Below are 24,999 nucleotides of genomic sequence, written 5' to 3' on the forward strand. Positions count from 1 at the left end.
AAAATGACAGACAGATAATGCCAATGGCTTTGCTTACATGTGGCATAAATAGCCCATGGAGATTAGAAGTTGTATGTGTGGGCGATAATTAAATGCCACTGTCATTCAATGTACATTTTCCATATATCCGAGATGTTTTGTTGTCTCTCTACACCAATCACCTTTGAATCATCAGTCTGATATCACTGATAGGTTCTTAACCCATGCGCAGCGCACACAGTGCTGAACATGTCAGAGATGCAACAGTAGTTCGACTGCTGTGAAGTAGTTGCGTATCACTGACAGGCTGACGGATTCCAGCGCCTAAGAAACCAGGGAAAGTCCGATTGTTCTTTCCATACAACTAAATGGCTCGGAATTACAAACTATTCAGCATATGTAGATGAGTGATTCGTTATTATTCGCGTTTGGGTTCAGTTTGGAAATGCAAACGATTCACCGGATTTAAATGTAAGTATAACGTTTATGATGTAATCTATATGCATTCATGCATGACAATTTGTAACCTGTATGATGGACGTTTCTGAATAATAACATGGGATATCATAGATGCAAAATGCATCACGTATTAACGTGTTGTAGTTTCAATTATTATCGTTATTTGCTATTATCAACTCTGCAAAAATCAAGTCAATTGATAGTTGTTTGCTGCGTAAATCCCTTGAGGTTGAAAATTGTGTTGTTTTTTTTTTAGAATTATGCTAAACACTGCATTCTTTTTTTTTCACGTTTGGGGACCCTTTGTGACACTTACTGTATAAATTGCGTTTTATAATTTATAATCTGAATACAGCCTACACAGGTCGTTTGAATGTATAATGTAAATAGTTTCACGGTCGCCGACTTTAAAGGCACAGAGGAATTCTTTCAAGTTCTGTTTCAAGGCCGCTTGAACTGAAAGTATTTTGAAGTCCTCAAGTGTCTTATTGACAGCACTGACTACACTGAGAAAAAAATGAAATAGAAATAGCTCCTTAAAGGGATAGTTCAACCAAAAATTTAAATTCTCTTATCATTTACTCACCCTCATGCCATCCCAGATGTGTATGACTTTCTTTCTTCTGCTGAACACAAACAAAGATTTTTAGAAGAATATCTCAGCTCTGTAGGTCCTTTCAATGCAAATGAATAGTGCTCAGAATGGTGCTCCAAAAATCACATAAAGGCAGCATAAAAGTAATCCATACAACTCTAGTGGATTAATAAATGTCTTCTGAAGCGATGCAATCACTTTGGGTGAGAAACAGATCAATATTTAAATCTTTTATTTCTGTTAATCTCACGTTTACTTTCAGAATGTGAAAGTGAAAGTGGAGATTTAGAATAAAAAAAGGACTTAAACATTGATCTGTTTCTCACCCACACCTATTATATCCCTTGTATTATTGGGCTCTGAAGGCACTGACTATACTAAATGATTTCTCTCACATCCATCACTCAGAATTTGAAATCCTTTCTTCACATCGGCGAGCTACTAAGTTTAGGACTGCGAGAGCTTCAAGATCTTTTCTAGTAAATGTATGTGGTGTACGTGTGCAGCGTCCCAGACCCTCTCTCTCTCCATGAACCAATGGTTGATGGAAGGTAAGTCTGAAGGTTCCCCTGACAAAGGGAATAGGGGAGGCTGGAAACCGAGCACACATTGGAAGGGAGTTAGGCCGGTAGTAGGTTTTTGGGCGTACTCGGCCCAGGGGAGGTACCGGTTCCAACTGTGTTGATTGTGGTGGCAGTAGGTTCAGAGGAATCATCCTATCTCCTGAATCTTGCGTTCAGTCTGTCCATTGGTCTGGGGTTGATAACCGGAGGAGAGGCTCACTGACACACCTAGGAGGGAGAAGAAGGCCTTCCATACCCTCGAGGTGAATTGGGGACCATGATCTGAAACAATGTCCTCTGGCAGACCGAAGTTCCGGAAGATGTGGTGGAACAGGGCTTCTGCGGTCTCTAGAGCCGTGGGAAGGGCCTTCATAGGACCAGGGTCGATGTGGAATGGGTAGTGGAACCAGTTTGCCTGAAGGAAGGTGACGGGGGGATTTAGAGATGGCGCAATCTGGGCAGGATTGGATGAACCGTAGAACCTCATGGGACATACGGGGCCACCAATAATGATCCTTGAGGAGCGAGAGGGTATGGTGAATTCCTGGATGCCCTGTTCCCAAGGAGGAGTGGACTGCTTACATGAGTTGTTGACGGAGTGGAGTGGGAACGTAAGTGCGCCTCTCTGGGCACCCTGGCGGAGCAGGTTCAGTGATGGTAGCTTCCGCGATTTGGTCGTCCAGGGCCCAGTGGAAAGGACTGATGATCAGGGAAGATGGCAAAATGGTTTCAGGAGTAGTAGAAACGGAATCCGCCGGGGATAACTTATGGGAAAGGAAGGCATAGGGGTGTAATTTGCAAGGATTCCCCTGCCGCTGGGAGAGTATCGCTCCGACACCAGTGGTGGAGGTGTTTACTTCGACCACAAAAGGAAGGTCAGGATTGGGGTGTACAAGGATTGGTGCAGAAGTGAAGGTATCTTTGAACTGCTGGAAGGCTGCAGACGCAAGCGGAGACCAGGACAGGAGTTTTGGTTTGGAGCGAAGTGAGCAGTGCAGTGAGGGTGCTACAATTCTGGATCAATCGGCAGTAGAAGTTAGCGAATCCAAGGAAATGTTGGAGTTCCTTAATTGTGTAATCGGGGGTGGCTAAGACTGGACTGCATGTACCTTCCCTTGGTACATCTCCACTCCTTCTGGGCTGATGTTGTATCCCAGGAATTGTACTGAGGGCTTATGGAAGGTGCACTTCTCAGATTTGAGGAACAGACGGTGTTCGCGTAGCCTTTTCAGGACCTGCGTGACATAACGGATGTGTTCTGGGAGACTTTGGGAGAAGATGAGGATGTCGTCTATGCATACGATAATGAAGCGTTGGAGAAATTCTCTGAATATCTTGTTCATGAAACTTTGGAAAACGGAGTGAGAGGGTCTGGTTGGCCAGGCTATATGGCATCACCCGATATTCATAGTGCCCTGTGGGCGTGACGAAGGCGGTCTTCCACTCATCCCCCTTCCGTATCTGGATTAAGTTATAAGCACTGCGCAGGTCCAGTTTGGTGAACACCGTTGCTCCCCTAAGCAATTCCAGGGCGGCAGGAACCAAGGGAAGGGGATAGCGGTACTTGACGGTGACACTGTTGAGGGCCCAGTAGTCTATGCAGGGTCTTAGGCCCCCATCCTTCTTGGCCACGAAGAAGCTGGCAGGGGAAGTGGATGGACGAACGTATCCTTGGGACAGGGCTTCCTCGACGTACTCCTTCATGGCCTTCTGTTCGGGTAGTGACAGCGGGTAAATTCTTCCTCTGAGCAGAGGGGCACCAGGAAGCAGATTGATGGCGCAATCCCAAGGTCTGTGAGGAAGAAGTTGTGTTGCAAGCTGAGGGCTGAAGACATCCTGGTACTCTGAGTAGGCCAGGGGAATGTCAATCTGATGGTTAAACAGGGGACTCTCCATGGAGGTTGCCAAGACCTGGGCTGGAGTAGGGCCCCTGGTGGGGACCGTATTTCTTGGCAGTCTGAGAGGGAGGACTAGACATTCCTGAAAGCAGTTAGGACTCCAGGACAGTACCTCGCCTGATGTCCACGACAACATAGGGGAATTATGAACCAGCCAGGGACGACTGAGGATGATGTCAGAAGTCACGCCATCCAATACCAGGAAGGAGATGGATTCTAGGTGGGTCGCACCCACTTGCAGGTATATTAGAGCTGTCTGGTGAGTGACAAATCCCTTGCCCAATGGTTGGCCATTTATGGAGTGGACTTGGTAGGTGTTGGGGCACGTGGTCAGATGGAGGTTGAGCCGTTTGCAGAGTGTCCGTGAGATGACGTTGGCCACAGCATCAGAGTCGAGGAGGGCGGATCCTGTGAAGGAGTAAGTTGCAGATGAGACAGTCACTGTGGTGCACAAGGGCGAATAGATGGCAGGTGTGGTGGTAGCTGAACTCACTGCGAGTCTTGGAGGAAGAATTGGGCACTGGGCTATGTGATGTTCAGCCACGCCGCAGTAGATGGGAGTGAATGGTGAGAGGAGTCTACTTGCATGGGCTCCTCTGATGGCCCAGGGTGACGGCTGGAAGGTACTGAACTGAGTGGAGACTGGGTCTTGCTGGTACGCTCAACCAAAAAGGACTTCATTCAATTGGCCACACGTATGGACAGCTGGATAAAATGTTCCAGTCCCAAACTGTCATCATAAGCAGAGAGCTGAAGCCGGAGAGCTGGTTCCAGTCCCTGACGATAGATGGTGAGGAGAGCTGGTTCGTTCCATCCACTTGCAGCAGCCAGGGTTCGAAATTGGAGGGCATAATCTGACACTTGTCGCCTGCCTTGACGGAGTCGATAAAGCTGTTCATGGACCTGAGAGACCCCAACTGGGAGTCTGAACACCTCCTTGCCACAAAAGAACTGTAGGTTTGAATCACAGCGCCATCTTGATTCCATATGGTGGTTGCCCACCTCAGATTGTCTCGCTTGGCTCGTGTTGTGACAATACCGGGGCATTGCTGGCTGCAGGGGTGAGTAATGTTTGTCTCAGTTGATTCACTAATAGACCGATGGTACTATGGTTTCTATGGCGTTCTGATCGGCTCCCGCTGGGTTCATATTTCACTGGTCAAGTCTTCTGTAATGTAGCACACAGACACAGATGGCTGGTTAATCCAGATGCTGGAGTTTTACTGAACACACAGATCAGAGTCAGTTTAGTTAGGAGGCAAATTTAGCTTGTAGACAACAGAGTTTGAGATCACAGGAAGGTTGATGAAGAGTGAGCACAGGAAGTCTCTGGGAGATTAAGGAGCTTTAGAAGGACTTGGATGAAGGTTAGCGGAGAGGAGTTCTGCTTCTGAGTTCAGCTTCACGTTTAGAACAGGGAGAGCTAGTGAGTCAAGGGAAGGTTGCCGAACAATGTAGTGACATCACAGTTTTAAGATGATCTTCCCAGCAGCCAATGAGTCACAAAACCTTTTTCAATTGCATGTTCCATGTTTGAGCAATATATGCAGGCACAAATAAGCCTGAAGATAAGCATCAAGAATTGTGTCAACCTCTGATGACTTAAAATATTTTATTTGGATACTGAAAGTATTCGTCTTTGGAACCATATACACAATAACGAAGTGTTGTCAACCATATGATTGCAAGCCACAAGTGAAGTAGGGGTGCAAGTCTTAGTCTCAGTTTGATTTGGGATAAACACAGAAAAGTGGAACACTTCCCGGGATGGTCCGAATGGCTAGGATGAACTTAAATGCTGTTTATTTATTTATTTATTTATTTTTTAAATGGAAGAATATAAACATTATGATATTCTATAAGTGTCACCGTATGGAATTGGTTGCTCAGGATGCAGAGACAAACTGAGCGATGTTTTGATAGTACCACAGGGCCACAGTGTTTACACATTTTGGGGAAATCAATCTATAGCTTACTTAGGGATGTGCAGCGAAGCCATTATCTGAATTTGTATCTGTATCTGTTCATATGACAAAATTATCTGTATTTGTCTCTGTATTCGGATAGAACCTGGTGTGGGTGGGGCTTAAACCGGAAGTATGTCAAAACTAAATGAAATGCCCATTTTTAAGTATTATTCTTACATTATAGTTTCTATTAATAAAATATGCCTTGTATATGCCTTTTCATAATAATAGTCTAATAATAATAATAATAATAATAATAATAATAATAATAATAATTATTATTATTATTATTATTATTATTACTACTACTACTATTATTATACAATTATTATACAATTATTATTTTAAAAAAATATATATTATTTTATTCTTTTTTTTCTCACCAGATGAAGCTGTGGAATATGTTGTTAACTGTGGTTTCTCCTGGTATTTCTGATATTAATATCTGCATGAGTTGTCAAGCAAAATATTAACTGTCAACCACACATTTTGCAGTGAATACAAATTCAAATATTAAAAGAAATATAATAAATCAATATAGCTATAAACAGGTGAAAGTCCTATAAGTCTATCAGGAATTTTATTATAGGACACCATTATTTAGTTAAATAATAATAATAATAATAATAATAATAATAACAATAACAATAACAATAACAATAAATTTATATACCGCCTTTCCAGAGTTCAAGAACACTTAACATTCCCAAATTTAGCACAGTTTTAAAGAATAAGAAAAAAAGACGGAGTATGTTTCAGTCTTCATTTTATATAAGGAGGAATATTCCTAATAGATGAATAGACTAATCTATTGAGCAGTTAAGTCAAGAATTTAACATTGTGCTCAGGTTTAGGCTAAAAATAAATACATGAGAATCATGTGTGAATCGTGTGATACATTAACATTGACATTTCATGAAGTGGAAAGTGTACATTATGTCGTTTCTTATTTAATATTACACTTGACAAGCTCCAGATGTGCACAATGAACAGAGACCGCAAACAAAGTTGAAACTGTGCCCATCCGATCTGAAATCACACCGTGCGCATTTTCATTCATAATGTTTACACTTTAGAAATATTGGTTGCACAGATTCATAAATTAGTTGTAATTTTGGATATGTTTACTTAAAATGTTGCTTTATCCTTGTGCTTCTTGAATAATCAGTCATACAATTTTGTTTTATATTATTCAGATGAATCCGCTATTCATTTTGAAGTCATTATTTGTGCCTTTCCGAATAAGCTATTCGGCTTAGGGCACATCCCTAGGCTTACTTATAGTTGTATCTTCATACTAAGCTGGGATAGGAGAAAGTACTTTAACACTGAACAAATTGCACACATCAACTTTAATGTACTAATTCTGTTACCTGTCTCCATCAAAATCCATCAAGAATAGAGTTTATGTGGAGAAAAGTGCTAGGAGCATAATAAAAATAAATAATAAAATAAACAAATGAAATGTTCTGATCTTGGAGATGAGGCAGTTATTGAATTTGGAGCACTGTGGCTTTGACAGCACTGACAGGCAAAATGAAAGAGTTCTACATGGAACCTCTCAATGTTTTTTTTTTTTTTTTTGCAGTGGTTTGTGTGTGTGTATGTGTGTGTGTGTGTGTGTGTGTGTGTGTGTGTGTTGTGTTTGCGTGTTAAATTTATCATATTAATCTGGGCCAAGAGCAGATTTTTCCATGTGAACAATTTGACAGTGTTGTGCTTATTTGGTTTGCCATTAATGCTGTTATTATCAACTTGCCTAACCCTAACCTGAATGGATCTATACCAATCTTATTGTCCTCAACTCCAGAAATGAGACATTGAAGTCAATGTGAAGATGCAATTATCCAGGCCATGACTGCTTTAAATGCTTTGTAGCACTAACCATGCAAGCTGTACATAAGTATTTTTGTCTGTTTCTGCATATTGTGTATATTGTGTGTGTGGGCAGGTTTAAATGGTTTAAGAGGACCTTTTTTAGGTTACAAACTGGTAATTACAAGGGTATTATGCTATAAATGTGGTTTATGTGGACATTTCTAGTGTCCCCATAATTCAAATCGCTTAAAAAACATACTAAACGATGTTTTATTGAAAATGTAAAAATGCAGAAAGTTTTTTTGTGAGGGTTAGGTTTAGGGGTAGGGTTACAGTACAGTTACAGTATAAAAATCATTATGTCTATGGAGAGTCCTCATAATGATAGCTGCACCAACAGTGTGTGTGTGTGTGTGTGTGTGAGTGACAGGGTTGGGAGGGTTACTTTTTAAATGTATTCCACTACAGATTACAGAATACTTGCTGTAAAATGTAATTTGTAACATATTCCATTAGATAACTCTACCCTACTCTGCTCGTATGAATGCAACACATCATAAGAAAGTGTTTCACTGCTGTTCAAATGCACTTTGGATTGCATAATTTATATGTATAAATGTTCGCTGCAGGCCAGAGTTCTGTTGTCTCAAACTCATATTAACAGCTGCACACAGATTGCAATAGTGCTGGAAGACTGAGCAAATAATCATATTTCGAATTGACTATTTTTACCATCAAAGCTCAAAATAGAAATTAAAAAGATAAACATGAGCTTTGAAATATAGGGCCAGATAAAAGCTGTTATTTACAAGGCTGAAAGCTCAGAGCCAAATGGATATTATTCAAGAATGAGAATAATTTTAAAACCTAAATACTACTTACTGTTGTATAAGTCATCTTTGTGTAGTTCACATAGCTAAATTGGTTTTACATAATTCCTTTGGAATATGTACAGTGTGTGTCGAGTTTTATGTCATCGTCAGTAAATCTGTTCAGAGAGTGAACTGGATTCAAACATTAAACATTATCTTTGACAGATTGTACAAACCTTGTTTTTTGGCAGAAGCCATTGTTTTTATGCAATTAACCATGGTGTTACTACAGTAATATGGTGTTAATATAGTAACCGTGTTTAATTTTTTGGTTACTATGATTTGTATTTACACTGTACATAACAGATTGTATTAGATTTGCACTACCCATGTGTATGTATGTATTTATGTGTGTGTGTGTCTGTACGTATGTGTATAATTATTTTTTATTTTTTATTTTTTATTATTATCTATGTCTTGATGGAAGTGAGTGCCACCAGGAAGGCCATCTTCAGTGACAAAGTGCTGAGCTTGAACTGCTCCAGGGGCTCAAAGGGGCTCTCTGTAGGACAGGTAGTACCACAGAGAGATCCCAAGAGGGAATCAGGTGCGGTCTAGGAGGATTCAACCTCCTCGCACCTTCGAGGAACCTGGTGACCAGGTCGCGCTGTCATGAGGGTCTTCCATCCAGTGTATCGTGATACGCTGCTATAGCAGCCACGTACACCTTCAGGGTAGGGGGAGACAGCTGTCTCTCCAGCCCTTCCTGTAGGAAAGACAGCACAAACCTGACCGTGCACCTCTGTGGGTCTTCCCCATGGGAAGAACACCAGTTCGTGAAGAGATGCCACTTCAAGGCATACAGTTGCCTCGTGGAGGGGCTCTGGCCTGAGTAATCATATTTCCCTGCTATAGATCTGCTAGGTCTTCCGCGACCTGTCCAGGAGCCAGACATGGAGGTACCAGAGGTCTGGCTTGGGGTGCTGAAGCGTGCCCTACCCCTGAGTGAGAAGGTCCTGCCTCAGGGGAATGAGCCAGGGAGGGGCTACTGCCAGGAGCATCAGATCTGAGAGCCAAGTCCAGTTGGACCAGTACGGCGCAAGGAACAGGACTTGCTGCCCATCCTCCCTGACTTTGCACAGAGTCTGTGCAATGAGGCTCACTAGAGGAAAAGCATACTTGCGTAGCCCCCGAGGCCAGCTGTGTGCCAATGCATCCGTGCCGAGGGAAGCCTCAGGGAACAGGGAGTTCCAAAAGGCGGCAGTGAGAGGACTCTCGGTAGGCGAACATACCTGCGCCTCCCCGAATCTCTCCCAAATCAGCTGGACTACGTGGGGGTGTAGTCTCCACTCCCCGCAGAGCATTAACTGCCATGAGAGAACGTTCGCTGCACGGTTGAGGACGCCTATAAGGTGAGTGGCTCGCAGAGAGTTCAATGTCTGCTGACTCCAAAATAGGAGGTGTAAGGCCTTGTTCAAGGCACGCAGGTCCAAGATTGGACGCAACTCTCCCCCTCTCTCGGGCACGATAATACAAGGGCTCGGCTACGGGGACGGGTCCTAATGCTGCCTTCGCCTGAGGGGTGGGAAACTCCGCGCAGAGGACGGAGGCATCCTCGCCCTGCACTGAAGTGGAGAGGACGCCACTGAATCTGGTTGGATGTCTGGCAAACTGGATCATGTAGCTGAGATGAATCATCCTGATGAGCCACCGCGAGGGGCTGGAGAACGCTAACCAGGCCTCCAGGCTCTGTGCCAGCAGCACCAAGGGGACGACTGGATTTACTACGCCCGGGGAGGGTGGTTCGCAGCAAAGCAGAGCAGGCCTGGTGGACCTGCAGGATGGCCATGGCGTGCAGGGCGGAGGTGGCCTGACCCGCGGCCTCGTAAGCCTTCGTCACCAACGAGGAAGAGAACTTACAGGCCTTGGAAGGGAGCCTTGGTCGGTCCCTCCAGGTGGCTGCGCCCTGCGGGCATAAATGCACCACTACAGCGCGCTCTACCTGGGGAAGCTCGACGTATCCCTTAGCCGCACCGCTGTCTAGAATAGTTAGGATGGACGAACCTGCGAAACATGTACGGGCAGAAAAAGGTGTCTTCCACAAATTCGTTAGCTCCTCGTGCACTTCTGGGAAGAAAGGCACCAGGGCGGGGTGCGGCCATGAGTCGTGCTCCGAACCCAGAAACCAATCATCCAGCCCTGAACGCTCAGGGCAAGGCAGAGGGTTACAATTTAGCCCAATGTTCGCAGCCGCCCGGGCAAGCACGGCTGCCATCTCAGCGTCCGCCTAATCCTGAGCTCTACCGCCCATGAGCGGGAGCTCAGAATATTCGTCCGCTTCCGACAGCAGAAGCCCACCCTCCGATGCTGCGACCGATAACTCATCCTTGTCACGAGCTGCAAGCGAGACATTAAATCCACCCTGAGGCAGACCGCCTGCATGGCTCGACAGCTCTTCTGGGTAGAACAAGTGTGCTGGGGGATGGGAGGTCCGGGGGGGCTGAGCCGGTTGGAAATACGGATCGCCTGTGGTGCTCGCCGACCCGGCCGCCTGAGTTTCAACCCAGGATGGAGTGGGTTGGGAAGCAGCCGCGGTGGCTCCTTGCTTCATGAAGCAGGAAGTGAGCTGTGACCGCAACGTTCTCATGGGCATGTTCTCGCAATGAGAACATAACCGCTCCATGAAAGCTGCCTCATCGTGCTGGAGCCCCAAGCACTCGAGACAGATTTCATGGCTATCTGGAGGGGAGAGATAACGGCCACATCCAGTAGCACAAAGTCGAAAGGCCATCTTTAAAAAGACGCCAATCTTTTGCCCGAGCTCTTTTAGTAGAAAATATACTCTTTTAGATATATACTCTTTTAGCGCTTGTAGACTCGGCTGCCAACGCACCCAGAGGAAGCACAACACTCGACCGTGTTAAGGTGACCGCAGATATGCACCGTAAATCCAGCAGCGCAAGCGTAGCTGATAGGACGAACACAATACCTGCATTTGGCTCCAAAGAAAAAATCTGAATGAGTGGTTCACGTGTGTCCGGGGCGGAGAGTGGCATGCAAATTACACTCGCCAATTCTCATTGGCCTTTTCAATTTTAAGCAAAGGTGATTGGGGCTCTCAACATCGAACCCCTAGTGTCACTACATCGACACAACGTCGAGTGAGTGACAGACAGGGAACCATGGTTACTTTTTTGTAGGGAAGGTTAGTGATAGGTTTAGGGGTAGGGTGTCTGTGGGACTCTAAATAAACACAATAAACATGCTGCAGTGATGCCCTTATATTATATGTTAATATTTAATTAGGGGTGTAATTAGTATCTGCCACTATTTGTGCTAGGGTGCATTTAAAAAAATGTATTGCACTTATTGCAAAGAAGATGCTTTTTGTCGCTGTGAACACTTAGTGCAAATAGCCTCTGTCAAATAAAATTGGTTTAAAATAAGGGAAGTGCTAAGTTTATGATTGGTTAGCAATAATGACTTTACCCTCCTTTTCTTTAGGATAAAAAGCACATATCTGGGTTCCAGTGAGGCACTTACAATGGAAGTGAATGGAGCCAATCTGTAAACGTTAAAATACTCACTGTTTTTAAAGTATAGCCACAAGATGTAAACAATATTCTTGTTACCAACGTTTTCTGTGTAAAGTTATATCCAGTTTTACAACTTTGTTGCCATGATGACGTAATGCCGGAAAACCAGTAATCCCACAAAAATGACCATTTAAACAACTTTACAGCTCAAATAATGCACAAGTTTGGTCAAATTCTTGCAAGTGCTTTTATAAAATTTTAAGTTTCACATTTCTGCCTTTAAACCCTCCAAAAATTTGCCCCATTCACATCTATTGTAAGTGCTTCACAGTAACCTCGATTTTTTCTTTTTTAAATAAAAAGAGTCAAAATAAAATATTGTGGTAATAAACATTATGCCACAAATGCCATCGATTGAGCTTAATTTGTATTGAACCCGGAATATTCCTTTAAGGACTTATCTTTTTCTTAAAGTATGCTTTGGTGATGAACTATCGCTAGATGTTTAAAGCCTTTTTATATGAATTCTGAATTTAAAATGAAACTCAATAGGAGAATCACCTAAATACTATATAGCTTCAGTCATCACATGAGTTAAGCTGATATGTTTGCCACTAAGCTGTCCCTTAGAAACAACTTAAGGAGGATTGAGAAAACCTGCCCTAATTTTACAGAGAACAACTGGCTCATCAAACTAAAATGTTCAGTGCTTGTGCTAACTGTAAAATTTGCCAGCAATACTTAATCTCTGCATATAAATCTCTTCATAATCTCTCTCTCCTTGTTTTCTCTCATGTCTCAGTCAGACGCCTGACACTCCAGCAACCATGCATTTGTGTAGCTTTGTGGGCTCTTTACTCATCCTTTTCATCAGCAGGTAAGAAACTCCTGGTTGCTTCAGAATCCTACACCTATCATTGTCATATGACTAGTTGACCATGACTGTTGCATTCTACACTGTTTTGATCTTTTATGTTTTTTCCCCTGATGTATTTTCATCTCAAACACTTCATGTAGAGTGCAGGATGTGCATTTACTATGCGACTTTTTAAATGCGATAAGCACAATATTTCTTAATGCTAGCAGGAAAGACACGGCGGAAACCCCATTTTTGTCTACAAGTTGTTCTGGGCGATAAGCTTTCAGAATGACGTCTTTGCCAGGATGACAAGCCGAGTATCATTTACTGTAGGTTTTGCTCTTTTGGCAGCAAATAAAAGACTATATGTCTTAAGTATCCATTCACACAGATTATGTGGGTTTGATGGAAGGTGTAGCTAAAGGAAGGATGGATCTATAGCTAATGTTTTTGGGTAAGTGAATGAGACCATTGCAGTCGATGTACGGGCACAGCTGAAAATAACAGCCCTCATATCATGTTTCCTCTCCTCTCCGTCTGTTTGGGCTTATCTATCCATGCAACAGTACAGTAGATGCCATGCTAATGCGATTACCGGTGACAGTATGGAGACAGGACACATTGATTTAGTCAAACTGCCATGCCTCAGCACTGTTCAATGAGAGTTCAGGCACTTTTTATTTAATGAGATGTGAATCTCATCAGTGATCTTGGTGTTTCATCATGACCTTTGTGCCTTTGATGTGAAGATATAGGACTTCGTCAAGACTAAATGAGGACATGTTGGTTTAGCAGAGGTGGCTGTGCAGTATATGTGTGTGTTCAGTGCATGGCCCGTATACTCTGGATAAGATCAAAGGGGAATGCGAGGAGGTGTGCCAACACCAATCCACCTCACCATCTGTTTTCCCCCACCCCTTCCTGTTCTCCTTCCCCCTCCAATTGCCAGTCTCTCTTGCTGGAAAGCTGGAGACTTTAATGGGTATACACATAGTTCGGCCAGGATTTCAGCTTCCATCACATGACTGAGTAAACCACACTAAAAGAGCAATACGCATAGCACATGAAGATAAAGATTAATCTTGTAAAGGGCCTTGTACTGTTTTTGCTTGTTGAATCTAATACTACTGAGGTGTGTTTGAATAACCTGGTTTGAGATTTATACAGAGCCAACAGTGTTTAGGTTATTATTACATGAGTCATTTATGAGGAAAACAATTTTCTTTGATCTTTTGAGATGAAAGAGCTTTAGGTACTATGAAACATACTGTAACATCCAGTCTCCCAAGTCCAACATGTTTTGAAACCAAGGACCTCCAAAATACCTGAAGAAAGGTATTTGTTAGCATTCTCGTTCATTTTAATATCATCAGCTCGGCTAGCGCAGGGCTCCACGGAAATGGGTGATCTAGAGCCTACCATCTTTGCTCATGAGTGCTCATTTCCAGAATCAGATATCACATGACCAATCATTTGTCAGTGGCAATGGACAGGAGAAAATATAAGTCCATTTCACACTTTTAAATACCCTTCAAAAACACAGAAAAACTATAACTGGAAAAAGATGTACTATAAGGTAACGAAATAATTAAAAAAAGTTTGTTTCATCAGAATTCGTGGCTAATTTTGAAAGGCTGTCAATAGAGAAACATGCTTTTTACCATCATAGGGTGTAGACCAGCAGGCTAATGGGGACCTGCTAACCTGCCAATTCCTAGCCGCGTTTGGGCCAAATGAGGGCATGCTAGTGTGTGCAAGGGCCAGTTGCATTCCACTGTCACTTCAGGGGCTTCATCATGCCACCTCGGGGCTATCTCGGGGCCAATGGCCTTTGGCCCACCGATTACCCTTGGGCCAAACAAGGCCAACTGGGGAGTGAGGCGGGGTCAATGTCAAAGGCGGAGTTTCACCAAACTTGCCAGGTTGTGTATCCAGCGCACAATGGTACAAGTTCAGGAAAAATCTACTGTAAAATTGTGGGTACAGTACAAATCTGCTGTAAAAATGTCAACATTTCCACAACAGAGCAGCTTCATTGACAGGTTGCATGTCCTTCACGAGCTGTATTCATCCAGTCATTGTTATTGACACCACAAATAAGCACATTAAATCGGGGTTTACGAATGTACAGTGTGAAACCTCGGAACATGAATAGACAGGATTAATTATTAACCCTAAAGTATGAACAGTGTGAAATATGAAACAAAAGAACTAGATATGCACCGATATTAAAAAATTTTGCCGATAAAATACCGATTTTATCAAAATAATATAGACCAATAACGATATTTTGCCACTTAGCTTATTTTGTCATCCGATGTATACATATAAAAATGCATAAAGAGGTACAAAAGCTTTTTTACTGTTCTAACAATAAATAATTTCCAATATATTCCAACATCTCAGAAGTCAAATTCTACTGGTTTCAAAGTGTTTTGGATGGTTTCCTCATCATGTAGCCTATAGGTAAGTACTGCTTTCATAATGGTCATGTCCGTTTATGGAATTTTTTCTGCATTAACGTGAGAAAGATAAAGAATAAAAATTTACTATTACATGTTCCTAGGAGTGTCAGCCCTTCTTCATATTGTGGCTATTATTATTTCTGGATTGTGCATTTAAATTCACAGAGTTTTTACAAAGTGTGTTACTAATTATTTATAAATAAACCGTCTGTTTTTTATATCATGTTTTCATGCTTATAACCGATATGCCGATGATTAAGGTTAATACTTTCAAGTGTGAAAAGCCCTAATTGTAGGAAAGACGAGGGGGAGATGGGGAAGTTATAACTATATTGGAAAATTCTCACTTCATTTGCGAAGGGGGCTTTAACATACTGATCTTAAAGGCGCAGCAGCAAAAAATAGACCATTTAATTCTAGATTTCAGAGAGGGGGCGGAAAATGGTCATTAAAAACTGAAATATGAATGTTTATGGAACAAAAAACTTAAAATAATAACATTAGAAGTGGATCTCAGGGGGGAAATGTCTGGGTATGATATGACCCCTTTAAAAGTCTTCTTAAGGAGCACTCCTATGAAGTTCTAGTTTATAGGTCGAATGGCATAGATATGTAGGAACATATTAAACATCCTGGTGAACTGTTTTTTTACATGAGAGGCATATCTGAATGCTTTATTTTGATAACCATATGTAATGCATGAACCACAGTACAGTAAGAATTAATTTATTTGACACATGCTCTTGGGGAAATCACAGTTGATCCAAATCGCAGGAGGAGATCGTACTGATGGTCAGCCGCGTCTCTACATTGGGGCAAGTGGGGCTAAGCCCCACCAGAGGTGGCGCTGTTGTGCAAATTTCATGGCATCATTATACATTTATTTTAAGAAATAATATATTTTCCACAACTTAAACGTGTTTTATGTCAATTATACATGAAAAAGTATAAATTCTATGCGTGGGGCTAGCCCTTCATCCTCAATGTTAATCAACAGAGATCTGGAGAACGTCATGTGCATGAGCAACGTGTGTTCAACAATGGCCTGAGGGGCTCGATTGCCTTTGCCCCTGAGCCAGTCAAAAGCTTTGATCATATTTATTATGGATGGGCGATGCCACTTGATTTCTTTTCGATCCGATACCAATAATTTCAAATCCAATATCGTCGATACCAATACCGATACTTCTATTAAATTGATTTTTTTTTTTTTTTTGTGCAATTTCCTGGGATAAAATGGGTAATTCAAAATATTATTTTTAGTCATAATTCAAGTCATTCTTTTTTTTTTTTTTACATTTGTGAGCCTAAACAGAAAATTATTAGACTTCTGCTTTGTTTACCCTTACAAAAATTAACCATGGGTTCACTACAGTAACTATAGTTTAACCATGGAATTTAGCTAAACCATAGTTACCACACAATAAACCATGGTTACTACTACAATATTACTATAGTAAAATCATGGTTTCAGCCCCCCAAAAACAAACAAGTAAACATTATTACTACAATATTACTTTAGTAAAACTATGGTTAACTATTAAAAAAATTATTTATTAACAACAAATACACACAAACTCATGATAAGAAATATCACCTTTAGATATGCGGTTAATGTGAATTTACTCCAGAAGCTGTTTCTCTGATCATTACCTCTACAAGGCACTGATCCCTCTTGTCTGAAAGAGCCTTGTGACAGTGCAGACGCTTGTCTGCTTGTATCTTTCAGCATGCATGTTAAAATGTATTTGCTAATATAGCCTAATCCTTTTTATTTTACTTTGAAGCTTATAATTATTATGATTATATGATGTTCATGGTAACCAAATAATAATATCACTAGTACAAAATTTTTTTAGAATCGACATTTTTGTGTGATGGTCAGTATTTTTGATACAACATCAGTATTGGAAGTATCGATACTTTAGGATCGATCCGCCCATCCTTAATATTTATGTCAGCTGTTGACATGAGCATCGGAAGTTACTGCTCTTGACTACAGACCTGCGTAGTGAACATCATTGGTAAGTTTTAAAAGCAAATTTTTTTTTCTAATGTGCTGTTGGTTGGATTAGACACCATTCATCATTTAATTGAATTGTATGCCATTGCATTGAGGTGTTGTGTTGTTGATGCATTGGTTTGTATTATATATCATTGACTGCTAAATATTGGGAGTCTGTAATTTTGATTAGTTTTTTTATGCTGTTCATTCGTGTTAGTGAGATAATACCCACCTTTTGATGATTTGCCTATTTGTGATTTACTATCACGGTCACTTGAGCTTTTTGAAGTGGATGTGCACGTCTTAGTGGTGTTTTGTGCTGAGATTAAATTATTAGGGATGTTTTTGTGGCATCATGTTCAGAGGTTGCCCAAAAAAATGTCTTTATTCATCACTCTCTGTAAAATTTCTGGAGCATTGTGGGGCATAGCATCACTTATAATAGCACATAAATGACAGTAGACTTTTATGATAGATTTCTTTGACTCCCCTTGTTTGAGTCTGGTGAAACCAATGAGTTCTAGTGTGAAACTTCTACCTGTCAATCAACTGCTGCGCTAAAATGAGGTTTTAAAACTTTGCCAGTTAAAGTGCATACACACATGCACAAGTTCACAGAACTTCATAGTCCCTGATGTGAAGCACATCTGTGAAGCTCAGTTAACACAGTCACTCCACTAATATAATGGACAATTCTGCTCTAAACATGATGTTTGGGCTTTTATTAAATGCATGCATAATTGGTTGAAATGATGCACTGCTTTTTTGTGTTTTCTTTTTGTTATTATGCAGTTTGTGCTTTATTATCATACATTAACCCACTGTAGTAATTATTGATGTATGCAGTCATGAAATCAGATACCCTCAACTCTAAACACAAAATCAAAAATCTAAACACAAAAGAGATGCACAATACCAGGTGTAAATGATGATGGTGCCAGTTAATACGCATCGAAAAAGGGGGTATAAACAGTACTCAGAAATTATCAAATCAAATCAAATCACATTTATTGTCACACAGCCATATACACAAGTGCAATGGTGTGTGAAATTCTTGGGTGCAGTTCCGATCAATATAGCAGTCGTGACAGTGATGAGACATATACCAATTTACAATAACATCAAATTAACACAACACAATTTAAAGTCTAATATACACATAATTACATACAACAATATACAAATAATAACATACACTGTACAGTATACAATACGCACAATATAGATACACATTATTCAATAAAAAAAAAAAGTATATATAGAAGTATATATAGAATGTACAGTAGGCTGTATTGTACTGTATTGACATTCAGGCTGTCGGTTGATAATAAGTTGTTAAGAGAGAATATATATAATAATAATATAATTTATGACAGTCCAGTGTGAGATATAAAAGTAAGAGTAATAAAATGCAGTGCTGATGTATTTTGATCGTGGGAGATCAAGAGTTCAAAAGTCTGATTGCTCGGGGGAAGAAGCTATCATGGAGTCGGCTGGTGCGGGTCCTGATGCTGCGATACCGCCTGCCTGATGGTAGCAGTGAGAACAGCCCATGGCTCGGGTGGCTGGAGTCTCTGATGATCCTCTGAGCTTTTTTCACACACCGCCTTGTATATATTTCCTGGAGGGAGGGAAGCTCACCTCCGATGATGTGTCTGGCAGTTCGCACCGCTCTTTGCAGTGCTTTGCGGTTGTGGGCGGTGCTATTGCCGTACCAGGCGGAGATGCAGCCAGTCAGGATGCTCTCTACAGTGCAGGTGTAGAACCGTGTGAGGATGTGGCAGTTCATTCCAAACTTCCTCATCCATCTCAGGAAGAAGAGGCGCTGATGAGCCTTCTTCACAATGACTTCAGTGTGGATGGACCATATGTGTTCCTCAGTGATGTGGACACCCAGGAACTTGAAGCTGCTGACTCTCTCCACTGGTGCTCCATTGATGGTGATGGGACTGTGTTCTCTGTCTTTTCTTCTGAAGTCCACCACAAGCTCCTTTGTCTTACTGACGTTGAGGGAGAGGTTGTGCTCCTGACACCAGTGTGTCAGAGTGTACACCTCCTCTCTGTAGGCTGTTTCATCATTGTCAGTGATCAGACCTACCACCGTCGTGTCATCAGCAAACTTAATGATGGAATTGGAGCTATGTGTTGCCACACAGTCATGTGTGTACAGAGAATACAGGAGTGGGCTGAGAACACAGCCCTGTGGGGCTCCAGTGTTGAGGGTCAGTGATGAGGAGATGTTGCTGCCTATTCTAACCACCTGGCGTCTGCTTGACAGGAAGTCCAGGATCCAGCTGCACAGCGAGCTGTTTAAGCCCAGAGCCTGGAGTTTCTCTGTAGTCTGTAGTCTTCAAACAGCATTCTCACATAAGTGTTCTTTTTTTCCAGGTGGGAGAGAGCAGTGCGTAGTGTGGATGCAATGGCATCATCAGTGGAGCGGTTGTTGCGGTAAGCAAACTGCAATAGGTCAAGAGAGAGAGGCAGCACAGAGCAGATGTAATCTCTGATTAGTCTCTCAAAGCATTTGCTGATGATGTGGGTCAGAGCAACAGGATGCCAGTCATTTAAGCAAGTTATTTTTGATTGCTTTGGAACAGGCACAAAGGTGGATGTTTTAAAGCATGTGGGGACTACAGACAAAGAGAGGGAAAGGTTGAAAATGTCTGTAAAAACACCAGCCAGCTGGTTCTCACACGCTGTGATGACGCGGCCCAGAATGCCGTCTGGGCCCGCAGCTTTGCGGATATTCACCCGTCGGAAGGATCGGGTTACATCCACTACAGAGACGGAGAGTGAACTAACCTCTGTAGCTTCGGCTGCGAGAGCTCTCTCCACGAGGGCGGTGTTATTTCCCTCAAAACGAGCATAAAAATATTTAGCTCATCCGGGAGAGAGGCAGCGGTGTTCATGGCGGAGTTTTTATTCCCTTTAAAGTCCGTGATGATGTTAATTCACTGCCACATGCTTCTAGAGTTGGTGGTGTTAAACTGTCCTTCAATCTTGTTCCTGTACTGGCGTTTTGCTGTTCTGATCTTTTCGGAGGGCATAACTGGCTTGTTTATGCTCCTCCGCGTTCCCGGAATTGAAAGCGGATGTCCGCACATTAAGTGCCGCGTGAACATCGCTATTTATCCATGGCTTCTGGTTCGGATAGATCCATATTGTTCTGGTCGGAACTACGTCCTCCATGCACTTTTTGATGAAACACGTTACGCTATCAGCGTAAACCTCGATGTCGTCATCAGAGGTGGACCGGAACATCTCCCAGTCCGTGTGATCAAAACAGTCCTGTAGTGTAGAGTCTGATTGGTCCGACCAGCACTGGATCGTTCTGAGGGTGGGTGCTTCCTGTTTCAGTTTCTGCCTGTAAGCGGGCAGAAGCAGAATGGAAGAGTGGTCCGATTTGCCAAATGGTGGGCGGGGGAGGGATTTGTAGCCATCCTGGAAGGGAGAGTAGCAATGGTCCAAAACCCGGTCCCCTCGTGTGTTGAAACTAACGTGCTGGTGGTATTTTGGTGCAACTGATTTGAAACTGGCTTTATTAAAGTCCCCGGTCACAATGAACGTGGCCTCAGGGTGCGCGGTTTCCTGCTCACTTATACTCCCATACAGTTCCTTGAGTGCCCGGTCTGTGTCGGCTTGTGGCGGGATATACACAGCAGTGATAATGACCGCTGTGAATTCCCACGGTAGCCGGAATGGTCGACACAGAAGCATGAGAAATTCCAGATCAGGAGAGCAGAAAGACTTGATAGAATGTACATTCCTCTGATCACACCAGGATTTGTTGATCATAAAACATACACCACCACCTCTGCTTTTACCTGAGAGGTCTTTCGCTCTGTCCGCTCGGTGCACGGAGAACCCCGAGGGTTCAATGTCTGAATCTGGAATCTCCACAGACATCCAAGTTTCTGTAAGGCAGATAATGCAGCAGTCCCTCATCTCTTGTTGGAAAGAGATCCGCGATTTCAGCTCGCAGAGCTTGTTATACAGAGACTGAACATTTGCCAGTAGAATACTGGGTAGCGGGGGTCGATTTGCGTGGCGTCTTACTCTGATGAGAACGGCGACTCTATTTCCCCTTTTCCTCCTGCGTTTCTGTGGCTGTGCAGCCCAGACAAAGGGCTCCGCTTGCGTGTTTGTAAACAGCGGGTCGGCATTGAGGAATTTGATGTCCGGTTTACGGTGTGAAATTGCTGAACCAATGTCCAAAAGTGTTTGTCTGTTGTAGACAATAAGGCAGACAACATCCAAGACAAAAAACATAAGAATTGTGAACAAAACAAACAAAACACTGCCATGTTGTGTCAGAGCTCGCAATGCAGCAGCCATACTCGGCGCCATCTTGAGTCCAAAGACTTGTGAAAGTATGGACTCTGAGTGAAAATTTTACTCAAGTGTCTAGCCAGAAGCATACTTGAGTGAAAGTAAAAAAGTATTCACAATAAATTGTACTTAAGTATTAAAAAAGTAAAAAGTAACTTTTTTCCTAGCTAGAATGAAATCAAGAGAGGAGATTGTGAGAGAGGATGTTGTTAAATTTGATTGGTTTGTTAAGTCACCTTTTTACTGTCTCCGCCAACTATCATGTTTCTCCTCAGTGGCATTCGCAACCTGGTCAAAGAATCATGTTACAATAACTATTTTTGCAAAATGATTTTTTTGTGGCCTGTTTTACATAATGCAGCAATTTCCTGGTGAAATGAAAACAACAATGACTTTTATCCCCTTTCACTCAAATCACGAGTAAAACAGCAGATTATCAGTTCATAAACACTTAGTTTTTGCTCTGTTCTTCACACAATTCTGTCTTATGACATCTAAACACTTTTACTATAGCGCATGACTCATTTTAACATTTGCATTACATAACCAACTACATTTACAAGCTTGTTTTAGTGTGATCAAATTTTGTGGTAGTTCAACTGATAGAGTGTTGCATATGCAAAACAAAGGACCGGGGTACGAGTCCCGAAGAGCACGCGAGTCGACACGTGAGGCGAAAGTGTCATAGAAGCACCAAAAAATTATGTGGTTGCTTCAGAAATTGTGTTTTTCATCTAACATTTGCTTTTCTGACATCATTGGTTAGGTTTAGGTTTAAGGTTTAGGGTAGGGAGGTAGGTTTTTGTTGATTTAAATTAACCTGAAACACCTAATCTGTTCAGGAGAACATTTCACCTACTTTTAGCGCCACACAGTGGACATTTCACTTCGGAACTGCCCTGAGACGTGTAATGACCTACATAATTTTATTTCGCGAAAATGTTGCCACAGTCACGCAATGTTTGCTGCATGAGAGAAGGTACTCATGAATTGCAATGTCAGAGCACCCAGCCCTTTGAGACATAGAGAAAGATACAAATCAAATCAAATGAAGCTTTGAAGAAAGTTAGTAATGTTGGTTTTGTGAATTGTTTTCTGGGGTTTGCTACCAAACCTTGCTGTTGAGCAGATGGATGAATTCAATAAAATTCATAATTTATATTTACTCAGATTCCATTATTATTATTATCATTATTATCATCATTATCATTATCATTGCTGGTTTTATAGTTGTTATTATAATTAATAGCTGCCTAAAAACAACAACAACAACAACAATAATATGAAATTCCGCCTCTGCAGATGGTCAGAACTCCATGCAGCCGCAGTGCGACACTCCATTTGAAATGATTGACCTCAGGCCTGTCATCTGTTGTTTGTCGGATGGAGTGAAAAGGCGGCTTCAGTCCAGTAAAATGAAAGAAAATGATGTGCAAAAATGTAATGAGCACTTTTCAAGTTTAAATAAAATTGTAAGGAGTAAAAAGTATTATTTTTCTTTGGAAATGTAATTAAGTAAAAGTACAAGTATTCTGTTTAAATTGCACTCGAGTAAAGTACAAATCCAGTAAAGTACAAATCCCAATAATATATAATAAGTATAATAAAGTATTTTTACTCAATTACTTTACACCCCTGCATCTAATGCGCATATTAATAACAGGGAATAAACAGGGCACATGCACAGCGGGAATGTGAGCGCCAAAGAGTGAAGTCAAAACTGATGCACTAGGTTAAAATGTTTTTCTTGTTTCTTTTTTATCTGTCAAAATGACAGACACAATTTGGAATTATTTGTCAATGTTTCAAAGATCGGTCAAATAACTGATTGTTATGTGATTGTTTGTGTCCCACACTTAATAATGACCCTGAGACACCACTGCTGATGGTATTATGTACACACAGATTTCTGAAAATAATTAGGTCATCACTCTGAACTAATTAATTGTGATAAACAAATTAGCAGGCACACAGCTTGCTTGCATGCTTATTTATTTATTTGGTTTATTGCTCATCAACATACTCAATCTGTTTTCTGTCTGTTTTTTAAAACATTTGACAAGCATTTCCTGCAAAAATACTAATTACTAATACTGAGGCCATTTCCATGTATTTCTATGCTGGACAAGGTCTCCCAGTTGGAGATACTCTCAGAGAAAGAGTTGCAGCGTTGGGAGGCTCGTATCTCATATGACCACTGGTGTGTGTTGAGGGGGAGTTGGAGTTGATACAAGCTTAAGAAACAGTCCCTGTAGGCCAGAGCTGAAACAGGGAAGACAGTCCTGCTGGATTGCTGTTCTTCCACACACAACACATCAGTCAGTCTCAACAGAGATGAGGGCTGGATTTAGTCTCAGTGAAGGAAATGTACAGAATAAACTCGGTTAAAATCCACATGTGATGTTGTCTTTGGTACCAGGGGACATTTAGAAGAAAAGTTCCATATGCAGGGTTGAAATTTAACAATTGACAAGCACCAAATACAAGTAAAAAATGGTTTGCCAAGTAACTTTATTATGTAGTAATGCAACATAATCCATGGTTTAAATGAATTGTAAGAATGATTGTCTTTTCTTTACTGAAGTAAGTGACTTGCACAATTCATATCATAGACATATAAACCATAATGAAACTTATGTTGTGATTTGCATGTCTTCTGACAACTTCTGCCTGGGAAAATTGACCAAGATAAGTTTATTTAGGGTGCCTAAAGTTTTTTTGTGTGGAATACTCCTTGCATTATGCCACCAAAATATGAGGAACAATATCACCATGTAAAATTCCTGTCTTACATTTTTTTCCTTGTTCAATATCTTGTTTCACCCAGGAATACACCACATTATGGAAGTAAAGTGGGTTGCGAATGTCACTTCATATTCATATTTCATGTCTCATTTGCCATTTGCCATTCATGACAAAGTGCATTTGTAAGTCTGTAAGTCACTTTGGATTAAACTGTCTGCTAAATGAATTAATGTTAATGTAAATGTTGACTTTAAATATTAAAGAATGAGTTTTTCATTAGATTAACTCTGTGGATGCTGCAGGACTTCATCTCAGCACTATGAATCATTCAGGGATTTCTGCTGAGAAATATTACATTCATTGGAATGATATAAAAGAAAAATGTAAATACGGTTAATGTCTGTCATATTCCCTAATGCACGGTATTATCTATTAGCCCTGACAGCAGCATGACAAAGAAGAGTCAAAAGTGTGTGTATGTGTATATATGTGTGTGTGTGTGTGTGTGTGTGTGTGTGTGTGTGTGTGTGTGTGAGAGAGAGTGGTTGTGTGTATGTGTGTTTGTTAGAATGTGTCAATCTGTGATGCAAGATGGGTGTAAAAATAAGATAAATCCTTGTCAGTTGCCACAGTAAGCAGGGGAAATCTAATTCTACTCACCATTCACAGACCAATAACCCAACATTTCCTCACACATGACTGAAGACTTCAGCCTGAAGGGGGTAGCCTGCAGAGGGCTCCCATTTAATGCTAAAGAGGGTCAAAGCACACATTCAGGAACATGTCTATGCAGAGAAGGCTGGAATACGTTCACTCTTTCAATTTAGAAACGTCTTGGTTACTGTTGTCACCTCCGTTCCCTGATGGAGGGAACGAGACGTTGTGTCGATGTAGTGACACTAGGGGTCGCTCATGGGAGCCCCAATCACCTCTGAGCCACTCCCCCAGACATACGGGTATAAAAGGAGC

General features: G+C 41.6%; 1 protein-coding gene across 2 annotated transcripts in view; it reads left to right on the plus strand.

Annotated features, from left to right (window-relative positions):
* The first annotated feature begins 249 nt into the window (after positions 1-249).
* Positions 250-24,999, plus strand: part of gabrz (gamma-aminobutyric acid type A receptor subunit zeta) — a 46,775-nt gene continuing 22,025 nt past the window's right edge. The window contains exons 1-2 of one of the 2 annotated variants that reach the window (XM_051667837.1): positions 250-450; positions 12,430-12,504. In XM_051667837.1, the coding sequence (XP_051523797.1) occupies positions 12,455-12,504 (50 nt within the window). In that variant the 5' untranslated portion in view covers positions 250-450; positions 12,430-12,454. The remainder of the gene's footprint in view (positions 451-12,429; positions 12,505-24,999) is intronic. The other variant, XM_051667838.1, reaches the window with a different exon arrangement.

This window comes from Myxocyprinus asiaticus, chromosome 32, assembly GCF_019703515.2.
Source record: "Myxocyprinus asiaticus isolate MX2 ecotype Aquarium Trade chromosome 32, UBuf_Myxa_2, whole genome shotgun sequence".
Lineage (NCBI taxonomy): Eukaryota > Metazoa > Chordata > Actinopteri > Cypriniformes > Catostomidae > Myxocyprinus > Myxocyprinus asiaticus.